A 12,029-nucleotide genomic window follows, 5' to 3' on the forward strand; every position below is an offset into this window, starting at 1 on the left:
AGCACCCATCTCTGCTCCTGCGGGGGGTTTTCTCTGGCCAGGGACCAGATTGCACCTGGGCTTGGGCACTCGCCATGTGCTGAGGACAGAGGTGTGTGAGTTCATCCTGGGGCTGCCATTGATGGCGTTTGACCAGTATTAGTCAGGGCTGGGAAGCCACTCAGCTGGCCTGCTGAAGAGGTGGATGTCCAGGGCTTCCTGGGACTCAGTAATGGGTGGGATAGTCCCAGCTGTGCCACCTGGGGTAGTTTTAAGGCTGGCTCTGTCCTATCACTGTCCTCTGCCCTCTACCTGGTGGGAAGCCCTTCAGGGAGAGTGCTGGAGTCCCTGGGGAATTTGCTGCCCAGCCAGGTCACTTTACCTGCCTGGGACAAGGGCCCCCAGGGAGCCTCTCAAGGCTCCTTGAACTCTCCAGATAAGGAACTTCAGCCTGGTTGGTCTACGCAGTTCAAAACATACCAGGGCTGAATGCTCCCCCTGCACCACCCGGCATCTGAGATAACAGCAAGTGCTGGGAGCAGGGTCAGTATCCACAGCTGCTGCTCTGTGATGAGTTTGTGGTGGCTGCTAGTGCAGCAAGCCCAAAGGCAGAGGGGGTTTAGAGGTGCCTCTTCTTTTGTCCATGGAGGAGTCGAGGGAGTGAGGTGAAATGGGTCAGAAACATTGCCCAGGGACCCTCATTCTATGGGCTGAGAGTGCTGCACAGAGCACCTTGTAAGAGGTTTTTTCTGCTGTCCAAGCGTTGGCAAAGCAGAGGACTTGGTCTGCAGACAGCAAATCAAGGGAGAAAGCAGAAATACCTGCTCCCTCCTGCTCCCCTGCTAAGCTCTCTCCTCTGGATGCAGGCACGGAGTAGGGCTGGAAGAGCAGAGGGCATCACAAGGCTGTTTACTGAGAGGCATAGAGAAGAAGATGGAAACAGCTCACAAAGCACTCCAGGACTAGGAAACCTGCTTCAGGATGTTGGATGGATGAGGGATCAGAGTAAGAGAGGCCATAGCAGAGAAGACAGATGAAGCTTTTACCTCTCTGTTAGCTCTACAAGAGTCTGAGCAGTTTCTTCCACCTTCCTTCGGGGAGCTCCTCAGACCAGAGGAAAAGTTAGAAAGCAAAGGTAAACAGCAACAAATGTCTTGGGCCAGGCAATGTTGCCCAGAAGGAAAGGGAGGGTGAAATGGCTGGTTGTGACTGTGGCCTCTAGTCATTCATTTGCAACTGCTCCAGCCCCCAGGGACTGGGAGGAGGGAAAGATATGATGTTATTTTCTAAGAAGGGCTGAAGGAACTTCAGGGAACAGCTGACTGCTGAATCTGCTGAACGTCCTAGGTGTCTGCAGGGACAGGGCCTGTGGCAGGTGGGGAGGCTCCTGTGGAGGGGCCCTCAGGACTGGAGCAGCACTTCCTAGGGAGTCTGAGCTCAGAGTGCCCACACTGCTTCCTCCAAAAAATTCCAGTCAGCTTTCAGCCCAGTTTTTAAGGGAGCTTGTTGGTCAAGAGGGAAAGTCCTTACTCAGCTCCATAATTAGTATGAAAACAGGAAGGAGGATGTAGGAGTCAGCAGTCAGTTTTTCCAGAGAAAAGAGATCTTTGCATTGGTGACATGTTTTTTCAACACATTTATGAGTGACCTGGAAAAGAGAATGAGCAATGAGATGACCGAGCTTTGCTGAGGTGATTGGATTACTCAGGTTCATGGGGACAAGTGCCAGCTAGGAGGAGCACTGACAGCCATTACACCAGGCAACTGAAATTCAGTTTAGATAAATATCAAGTGATAGACAAGGGGGGAGGGGAAGAAGCCCAAATCCACAAACAAGATTATGCACTAAGGCATCCATGAGCCGGCCACTCACAGCAAAGCCGGGGGCTATTTCAGATAGCTCAGTGTGCATGAAAACACACACTGAATTATCTTTCCCAGTTGCAAAGCAGAAACAAAGCAGGAAAGCTTTGTGCCACTCTTCACTCTCACCCCCACACAGTCCCTCTGTGTCCCCAGCACCAGCATCTCTGTAAGGATCGAGAGGAGCCAGGGAAGATTTGGAGAAAAGCAACAAGGACTGAAGGCATGGAGCCATGCCTGAATGACTAAGTGAGCTAGAATTTCTGTTTGAAATATGTGCTGTTGGGTGGATACAGTCCAGGTCTGTAAAGCAGCCACTCCAGTGTTCATCCACCCTTTGATGTTGAAGGCAAGGGAGCCCTGGTGAGGCCCTGTATGTGGGGAGACCTGCTGCCCTGTCTCAGGAGCTCCTGAGTTGAAGGGGGAAGCAGAATTTCACGGAAGTGAAACCCACATGGCTACAAAACACATGAACATCATGTCCCTTCCAGCTCAGAGGCTGGGGAAACAATTGGGCAGTTAGTCCGCACCCATGCCACATTTACTATTATCCTAGCATCTGCTTTTGCCCTCTGATGGAGGCCAGCCTTTGAGCTGGGCCAGCCTCTGCTTTGACTCTAAGCATCTGCCTACCCTTGTTTTGGGAGGGCTTGTTTTAGTCTCACCACCACAGTGGTGGTGCGCAACTGTGCACACTCATCTGTCTTGTGAAATACAAGCGCGTGTCCTGGAGGCGGAGGTGGAATTCCCTGCAGTCCAGCACAAGGTAGGAGGACCCACAAGCACCATGGTCAGAGTTCAAGCACGCATATGAAATCTCATGAAAGGGGCAGTCTCAGTCTCGTAAGTGTTTCCTATTTTCCAGCTGAGTCATGGCCACCAAGGTTTCATGTGACCCACATACCTGTGCTGGGCTTGTTCTGTGCCTGCAGATAAATCTTGAGGGGCCCCTGGATCAGCCTTCCGGGCAGGAGAATTCTGGTGTTGCCCAGTGGGCAAGTGGACATAGGGGATGGGGTGAAAGGCTGGTGGGGCAACTGGTCCTGTCCCATCTTGGCCATGCTTGGAGGAAGTACTGACATTATCCCTGCAAAATGATCCCCTGACAAGTGGTGTCAGGAGGACACGAGGTGCTTGCTAGTGAATTTGCTGATAACCCCTCAGCTATGGACTGCTGGGACACTTCTATACTTGGTGTGGTGTAAACTTTAAAAAGTTGGTGTTTCTGGGTATAATTCCATGCTGCTATAGCATGCCTACATGGCAGCAGGGAATTGCTCAAGTGGGAAACTAAGCATGCACTGTGCTCACCCTTGGTGAAAGCAGCAGGAGCAGAGGAAAAGGTGATGTGGGGAAAGGAAGAGGTAGGGTGCGGGGATTGCTGGACTCCAGGACGGTTTGGGTGGGTGGTAACGAAGGATCTCTGAGGCCCGGTCTTTAGAGCATAGGGTTTATTGTAAAGGATGAAGGGCCCTGCTTAGAGTTGCTAGCCACAACTCGTGGCAGGCCCAGGGAGAGCGGGGGGAGAGAGAGAGGGAGAGAGAGAGATGGTGCTAGGTGGGTGTCCCAGCAGGAAGGTCCAAGAGAGAGAGCGTCCGGTCCCTCGGGCACACCTTATCAGGGGGCTTCAAGGTGGGCTGGGACAGGACTTGGGCCAATGGGGTTACAGACATCGGATACTTCAGGGGAGGGTTACAGGTATGGGATGAACCATACATTGGGGGGTGAGACAGGACATTCCATTTGACCTTAGGATCTATCAGAAAGGGGGGATTGCATTATTGTTTTCGGGATGCTCAGTAATGAAGGTTTGGTATTTCAAACCTTGTTTTCATCTCGATATCTGTATTCTCTGATTCTTTTGCCAGGCCCTCATATTTATAGGGCCTTGCTATTTCATCTTCCCCAACAGTAGGGAAGTATCCAAAGCCAGGTAACAAATGGGTGCCTGCAGGTGTGGCTGTCCTGCAGTGCAGGTTTTTCTGCAGAGGTTAGGCAATTTTGGTGACAGCTGGTCCTGCCGTCAGCTCCCAGGGCTCGGCTGTCAGTGGGGCTGCACATGGCCACCAAGGGTGTCACTCAGCATCTGTCACAGCCTTTGTCCTGAATGGGCAATTAAAATTGTGCCATCTCTTGTTTGTACCTGTTCAAATGTTCTAGCTTTTGGTTTGTTAAGCCCACTCTTTGTGATCTTGCTTCTTCTACTTACACATCACTTCCATGGAGTTAAGACAGACTGCTCTATGCCCAGGAAGAAAAGGAATGTCCTTACACCAAGGCACTACATCGCTCCTCGTTTCCTGTGTCCCTCAGGATGTGCAGCCACCACACTGGTGGCTGGGCTAAACACCAGCAGACTCCTGTGGGGGGTAGTTGGAGCTGTGCTGTGCCAGCTGGAAACATGGCATCTGTTCCCATGTCCCATCGGGTAGGGCAGCTCTCCCCGAGTGGGAGCAGGGTTGCCACCTGTTGCTGGTGTTGGTTCATGTAACCTTTTCTGTTTGTTGTAGGGTTCTTTCTAACAGCCAGCAGCTGGAAGTGTTTCCTGCTGTAATGACTGCTGCCCTTGGCACGCACTGTCTCTTTGTGGAAAAAATTAGGAGGCATTTAGCGAAGTGAGACAGAAAACAAACAGAGCAGGCAGGAGACTGCGGCCGGGCAGTGCTTGCCAAGGAGGCTGGGCTCCAGACACAGGGATGTGGGCACTCTCCGGACGGAAGCAGGAGGTGGTGGGAAAGCAGCATGGTGGAGCGCCCTGCCCCAGCACCCCCAGAGTCCTGCTCCCGACCCCCCCCACCTCCTTCCCAACACCCCCGGCTCCTGCCATCTCCTCCTCAGCAGCCTTCTGTTCCTCCCTTCCCTGGATGGTTGGGCAGCAGGACCTGGGCTGCGTGCCAGCTCTGGTACCCGATACCTCTTCTCCTCCTCTGCGGGTGCCGCTAGACCCACAGGGCTCCAGCCCCCGTGACTTGAGCCAGGGCCTGCCACTCACCCCCAAGGGCGAGGAGTGTGGAAGCAGGGGGACACACTGCCTTCAAATACTCCGAACACAGGGCTCACCCTGGCTCTGTCCTCTCTCCCAGGTATGTCTATGGGGTCAGCCCCTGCCTCTATTTCTAGGGACAGCGATGTGACCTGGTGGGGGCTGGAAGGGGGATCAGTGGCTTGGCTGGCAAGGGGAAGCATGTTGGGGCTTGCTGGGGACCCACGGGGGAAGCTGAGGTCCTTTTGCCTATTTGGGGTTGAGATCAGTTTGCTTGGAGACAAGCAGTGGCCCCGGTGGGGTCTCTGTGTTCGAGGGGATGGCAGTTGTGTTTGCAGATCCCTCTGCTAATCCCCGGTGAAGATGTCTCCTCCCCGCAGAGGCACTGGCAGGCTGCCAGGAGGGGATTTTGGGATGTTTTCTCTGGAAGCCCGGATGGCTCACAAGGGCAAGGCAGGAGCTGTCATGCCCCTGAGCTCTCTGTGTGGGAAGGCAGGGGAGCGGTGCTGCAGATGGCTCCAACATGAACAGGGTGGCACCTGTCGGGCTGGCAGAGCCCTCGATCCTTTGCAGGCATACTGTTGTCCTGCTCTGTCTTTCCCAAGGGGCTTCCAAAATCTCTCTCCACATCCCACCGGCTATGTTTCGGCTCCATCGTAGCTTAGGCTCCCCAGCCTGCAGGATCCTACTGGAGGGGGAGGCGAGCTCTGCCCAGAAACCCGCAGGCACCTGCGCCAGGGACGGGCTGCGCTGCCTTCAGTGAGTGGCGGGGCTGGCAGGGACTACAGATCCCAGCATGCTGCTGCCTGCCTCTTCCTCCTCCTCCTCCTCCTCCTCCGCCCTGCCTGGCAGGGCGCAGGCAGGGATGCTGCAGGAGGCGTTGGAGCAGGCATCCGTGGGGCATGTCCCGGGGGGGCCAGGGACACGGTGCCGGCGGCCCCGCTGCAGGTGAAGCCCTGGGAGAAGTACCGGAGCACCCCATGCTGCGCCGCCCCGACTGGAAAAGGACAAGGCAGGCCTGCGGTTCCTCCTGGAGGCTAATCCCACTCTGCCCCGGGAAGAGGGGGTGACCGGGGAGGGAAAGTCCCTTTTTGGGGCTCTGGAGGCTACGTCTCTGGGGCTTTTAGAGTGATGCCTGAGCGGTGCAGTGCCTGGGCAGGTGGTTATGGGAAAAAAGGAGCGGTGGGTGCCTGGGAGGGGACAGCAGTGCCAGGGATGCCCTTGGCTTTTCAAGGTGACCCAGGAAAGGGCTGTGAGAGCCCCAGGGAAGTGGAATTGAAAACGGGAGATTTGCTGGTTCTGGCCGGAGAGGCTGCTGAATTAAATGTGTCTTTTGTGCCACCGAGCCCGGGGCGTTGGAGGGAGCTGGGGTGGGCAGTGGGGGCAGACACAGCCCACTGCGCATATGCTTCACTCACAGCCCCAGGATTGGGGACAGAGAGCTGCAGGCTCACAAATCCCTTAAGAGCCTGCTGCAAGCAGCTGGGCAGCCAGCATGAGCAGCCTGGGTATCTCGGGGAAGCAGTTTCCTTTTGGAGGGAAGGCTTGCTGTGCCCAGCCAGCAGAATAAGGTTGTGTGTCACAACCCCTTGGCTTAAGGACTCTGAGCTGCAGGTTTCCAAAGGTCCTGCACTGTCCTCTTGTCATTTTCTGGGTTGGTGTTTGGCACCGAGTACTGTGGAACACTTACTGGCAGCATGGGTTGGGGTTAAAACCAGTGCTGCCCCTGCCTGGCATGTGTCTCTCACTTTCCTATAAAATCTTCTGTTTGCTTTCCAGACGGAGAGCAGCCATAAGACTTGCTGGGACCTGTGCTGACTCTTGCCACACAAGATGACAGCAAGAGACGGGCCTCAAGATAGGTAATGATGGGTTCTGATGTAGCTGTGGGGGCACATCCAGGATACCAAGAGGTGAGACAGGATAGTGGGAACCAGCATCTGGGAGACCCCCTCTCCTGCATGCTAATTGGGCTACCAAGCTGTACCTTCTTTCTCAGCTTTTCCATAGCAAATGGGCTGTAAACTGTAAACAGTCCCCTGTAAACATGCCTGGGGAGCCTAACTCTCTCCCAGATCTGGTGATGGATGCTGTGTATCTGGGTGCCACATGCTGAGGAGCAGCCAGCCTCTCCCTGCCTTTGTAGCCTCCTGGGGAGAGCCTCCCACAGCCTCTCTGCAGTGCCACATCTCTGGCAGCCCAAGCTAGTAAGGGCTGTGGAGCAGGGCAATAAATATTGTCTGGTGCCTCCCACCGCAGGGTCAGGGACAGTCAGAAGCAATATCCAGTTTCCGCTCCAAACCCCACTCTGTCCCCTTCACAGGTACAAGGCTGTCTGGCTGATCTTCTTCATCCTCGGCCTGGGAACGCTGCTGCCATGGAATTTCTTCATGACTGCCAGGGAGGTGAGGGCTTCCTTCCTGCTGTTGTCCATGACAGTAATTGTCCCCTATCGTGTCTAGGGACCATGGTGTAGATGTGGCAGCATGGCACAGCATGCAGAGGACCACAAGCACGTGTGACCTGGGTGTGACGAGTGGCACTGAGGCAGCAGGAGGGATGGGCATGGGTCTGGACAAAGAATAAGGGTGGCCTTGGAAGGCCTCACAGAATCTCAGCCCCACCAGGCTCCTTCCTTTGCAGTATTTCATCAGTCGCCTTAAGGACCCAGAGGAGACAAGCCACGTCAGGAACCAGACTGGCGAGGTCACCTTCACACTCTCCTACCTGCAGTCCGTGTTTGACAACTTCATGACTCTCTGTGCCATGGTGCCCCTCCTTATCTTCACCTGCCTCAATTCCTTCATCCACCAGCGGTGAGCCTTGCTCTGTCATTGCCCCTGCCAGCTCCCATCGGGCTGCCCAGCCCTGGCCTGTTCTCCTGTCCCAGCACTAAGCCAAGCTACAGCCCGTTCGGTCAAGTCAAAGGCAAAACACTGGTATCCTGTTTGAGGGTTTGGCTGGGGTTCCTACAGTTAGAGCTTGGTCCCAGCCCCAGGTTTTTAGGGGGTTGGGTTTTCCTCACTGAGACCTTCTTTTGTAGGATTCCCCAGCAGATCCGCATCTCAGGCAGCCTGGTGGCCATTGGGCTGGTGTTTTTAGTCACCGCGATCATGGTGAAAGTCCCCATGGAGCCTCTTCCCTTCTTCATCTTTACCATGATCAGCATTATCTTCATCAACTGTGAGTGAAGCAGTGGGGGAAGGAGAAGGACACAGTCCCATGGCTAGGGCTGAACCCTCTGGGAGAAAAGCATGAACCTCACTGTGGGAGAGGCACAGTGGGGAGGGGGATTTGCCTTGCTTTGCAGGGGAGGGGTCTTGGTTCCCTGCAGAGGTGCAGTCTGTCCTTGTCTTTGGTTTCTCATTTCTGCTCCTCTTTCCCCTTTGCAGCCTTCGGCGCCATTCTCCAGGGCAGCCTGTTTGGGCTGGCAGGGCTCCTGCCTGTCAGCTACACGGCCCCCATCATGAGCGGGCAGGGCTTGGCAGGCACCTTCGCTGCTTTGGCAATGATCTTCAGTATTGCCAGTGAGTAATCCCTACCTTGCACACGACAGGGCCTTCCCAGATCACTGCTATCACAGCATCTGCCGAGGTCATGCTGTATGGAAGATGGCAGCAGGGCCTTGCTCCTCTCAGCTGTCATCATCTTCCTTTCCTCTCCCTTCCTATGCTCTCAGTTGGTGCCCAGCAACCCGAGAGCTTCATCGGTTACTTCACCACCGCCTGTGTGACGATCGTGCTGGCAATCGTCTCCTACGTAATTCTGCCTCACATGGTGAGACTGCTGTCCTGGTAGGGAAGGGCTTGGGGACATGAGACCTTGGCGCATCCCAGCACAAGAACCGTGGCCCACTAGCAGCCTCCACCTCGTGTGTCAGGGCAGGTTCTCCTGTGTCCCAAGGGAGCACTCTGGGATACTTCCCACCACAGATACCCATATACTTGGGGTATCTGAGTCCCTGGATAAGCAGGAAAGCATCAATATTGGACATAATTGGAAGGAATACTTTGCCCATATTGCCCATATCTGCTGTTGTCACACAGCCCCTGGCAGCCTTCTTTCTGCACGCAAGAATGAGTTCTCCCTCCTGTCTCTCTGCAGGATTTCTTCCGATACTACTCCATGAAGGACAAGACAGAGTACCGCGTGTACAGTGCAGAGCTGGAGACCAAGAGAGACCTGATTAAGAAAGGTGAGGGGCTGAGAGAAGGAAAAGGGAAAGAGAAAGAGCTTAAAGAATGAGATAGAAGGACTGAGTTAGATCTCGGCTTTTTGGGGTCTGCTATACCCTACTTGTGTTTCTCCCTGCAGATGAGAATGGGATGGAGCAGAATAACTCAAAGATCATCCCTGTCCACAACCCTGATGAGCAGCCCTCTGTCATTGCTATTTTTAAGAAGGTCTGTGAATTTCCAGCAAGCCTTGTCCTGCCCTTCCTTTTGGGATGGGCACAGGTGTAGGAGAGCAGGGGGAGAGGAGACCAGCCCTGCACTGGTCTCTTGCCCTGTGTTTGGTACCAGCATTTTGCTTTCATCTGCCTAGCTCTGGGTCTTGGCTCTGTCTGTCTGCTTCGTCTTCACTGTCACCATCGGCGTCTTCCCTGCCATCACAGCTAAAGTGTCCACTGTCCTTGGAGAGGAAAACAAATGGGGTAAGTGTGCCTGGGATGGGGGTGAGGTAGGAAAAAACTGAGAACAAGGTAAATGGGAGAAAAGAAGGTGGGGCTTGAAGGTATGTGTGGTGGGGTAACCCTGTCTGGATGCCAGGTGCACACCAAAGCCACTCCAGCTGGACAGGAGAGATAAAATATGACAAAAGGCTTTTGGGTCGAGGTAAGGACAGTGAGAGATCACTCATCAATTACTGTCACAGGCAAAACAGACTCAACTTGGGGAAAATTAATATAATTTATTTACCAGTCAAATCACAGTAGTATAATGAGAAATAAAAACTAAATAATTAAACACCTTCCACTCACTCCTCCTTTCTTCCCAGGCCTAAGTTTATTTACAATTTCTTTATCTCTTCCCTTTGCAGTAGTGCAGGAGGATGGGGAATGAGGGTTGCAGTCAGTTCTTCACACATTTCCTCTGCCACTGCTTCCTTTTCAGGGGGAGAACACTTCCCATTCTTCCCCTCCTCCAGCATGGGGACCCTCTCATGGGAGGCAGTCCTCCTTGAAGTCCAATGTGAGTGCTTCCCATGGGCTGCAGTTTTTCATGAACTGCTTCAGCCTGGGTCCCTTCCATGGGACACAGTCCTTCAGGAACAGACTGTTCCAGCGTGGGTCCCCTGCAGGGTCATAAGTCCTGCTGGCAAACCAGCTTCACAGTAGGGTAGTCTTCACAGGCAGCAGGTGGATATTGACTCACTGTGGACCACCTTGGGCTGCAGGAGGGCAGTCTGCCTCACCATGGTCTTCACCACAGGCTGTAGGGGAATTTTTGCTCTGACATCTGGAGCGCCTTCTCCCCCTCCTTTTCCACTGGTTTTGGTGTCTGCGGAGCTGTTTCTGTCACATATTCTCACTTCTCTCTCTGGGTGCAATTGCACATGTTGAGATTTTTTTTTCCCCTTTTTAATATATCATCCCATAGGCTCTACCACTGTCACTGGTGGCCTTCCCCAGTGGTGGGTCTGTCTTGGAGCCATCTGACATTGGCTCTGTCAGACTTAGGGGTGCTTCTAGCAGCTTCTCTCAGAAGCTGCCCTGTAGCCCACCCTATTACCGAAACCTTGCCACACAAACCCAATACAGAATGCTGGAAGGAAGAGGGAACCACTGTGCGTGATGGTTTGGATGTGCACGCCAGCCTGGCTGGGAGACCATTCCAGGCCTTAATGGGAAACTAGTAGGCCCTAGACCTGAAAGACAGTCAGTCTCCGTGCAGTGGGTATGAGGGACTGGGACACACTTGGATTCTCACTGGCCATTCCCTTCTTCAGGTCTCTACTTCATTCCTGTCTCCTGCTTCCTGCTTTTTAACGTCTTTGACTGGACAGGACGGAGTCTCACTGCCCTCTTCACATGGGTAAGTATGGGGCAGGGAGCAGATGCCAGGCAGTGTCTATCCCTAGGTCCTTCAGCCACAGCTGTCACTGGGGCTGCTATCCATGGCTTGGAGAAAGGAGGAGGTGCAGAGATAACTCCTGCTTTAAGTTTTAAGCGCAGATTTATGGGTCAGTGCCGAGAATCACAGTGTTGTTCTGTCCTCCCACCTCTCTTTCAACATGGCTTGGATGAAGCTGCCTCCTCAATTTCAGCTTCTCTGTAAACAAACCTTCACTCCAGCTATGCAAACGACGAGACAGGATGGCGACAGGGAAAGAGGGTGAAAGACAGGGCAGCCCAAAATAAAACCTCTGGCCTTGGCACAGGACACAGCTGCTTCAAAGACCCTTGTCCTGAGAGCAGGGAAGGGCCATGCCATGTGGGTCACAGTACTCTCCCCTGCCACATCCCCTTGCTCTCATCTCCCCAGGACGGGCAAGGAAAGGGGCTTTCCTGTCTGGGCCTCTTCCTGCCCCTTCACCCACCGCCCAAGCACTGTTTCCCCCTGTATTGTTCAGGCTGTTTGTTTAGAGAAGTTCCTCAGGACCACATGCTGCATGGGGTCTGCCTGGGCCTGCCTTCCCCACGGCCTGGAGCTGCTTCTCCGCTTGCCATCACTGCCTGTTGCCTTTGGTCTTGGCCATGAGCCGCCTTGCCTGGTGTCCAGGCCACAGCCTCCATGGTGGGATGACCCAGCAGGAGATGTTTCCAAAACAAGGCAGTGTGGAAAGTCTGACTGCATGTGGTTTGGGCCACATTTCCCTAGTTGGGGCCCCGCTCACTCCTTTTCTCCTCAAGGAGGAGAGGCAGCTGCTGTCTCCAGTTTGCCCCATAGACACGGCAGCTGGCCTAACCTTAGTTTCCTCCTGTGTTCATGGAGTTTCCTGTGGCCATGCCAGCCCAGCTCCCAAGGCAGCTGTGGGTCTCTCCTCACCTCAGACCAGTGAACCCTGTCATTTGTGAACCTGGCACCTCACTGAGGGGATGAGGCCTGTCTTGGTCCAGGGGCTGCCTTAGTCCCAGCTGCAGGGACAACACAGGGGGATGGTATCTCCTTCTTTGTCCCAGCCTTAGTTGCTCAGGAACTCTGGTAAGATCTAAGGAGACTGTAAGTCGGTCCATGCCTTTCCCAGCACATTCCAAAGCAAG

At 54.2% G+C, this 12,029-nt stretch overlaps 1 protein-coding gene across 7 annotated transcripts in view; it reads left to right on the plus strand.

Moving 5' to 3' along the window:
- SLC29A1 (solute carrier family 29 member 1 (Augustine blood group)) overlaps positions 1 to 12,029 on the plus strand; it is a 33,548-nt gene that overhangs the window by 19,258 nt on the left and 2,261 nt on the right. For 3 of the 7 annotated variants that reach the window (XM_053936865.1, XM_053936864.1, XM_053936862.1), the window contains 10 exons: positions 6,605 to 6,687; positions 7,149 to 7,230; positions 7,469 to 7,641; positions 7,869 to 8,008; positions 8,218 to 8,352; positions 8,505 to 8,602; positions 8,930 to 9,020; positions 9,140 to 9,228; positions 9,371 to 9,479; positions 10,775 to 10,860. In XM_053936865.1, the coding sequence (XP_053792840.1) occupies positions 6,659 to 6,687; positions 7,149 to 7,230; positions 7,469 to 7,641; positions 7,869 to 8,008; positions 8,218 to 8,352; positions 8,505 to 8,602; positions 8,930 to 9,020; positions 9,140 to 9,228; positions 9,371 to 9,479; positions 10,775 to 10,860 (1,032 nt within the window). In that variant the 5' untranslated portion in view covers positions 6,605 to 6,658. Of the gene's footprint in view, positions 1 to 2,589; positions 2,609 to 4,754; positions 4,926 to 5,685; positions 5,838 to 6,604; positions 6,688 to 7,148; positions 7,231 to 7,468; positions 7,642 to 7,868; positions 8,009 to 8,217; positions 8,353 to 8,504; positions 8,603 to 8,929; positions 9,021 to 9,139; positions 9,229 to 9,370; positions 9,480 to 10,774; positions 10,861 to 12,029 lie in introns of those variants that run through there. The other 4 variants (XM_053936869.1, XM_053936866.1, XM_053936867.1 and 1 more) reach the window with 4 other exon arrangements.

This window comes from Vidua chalybeata, chromosome 3 (assembly GCF_026979565.1).
Source record: "Vidua chalybeata isolate OUT-0048 chromosome 3, bVidCha1 merged haplotype, whole genome shotgun sequence".
Classification (NCBI taxonomy): Eukaryota; Metazoa; Chordata; class Aves; order Passeriformes; family Viduidae; genus Vidua; species Vidua chalybeata.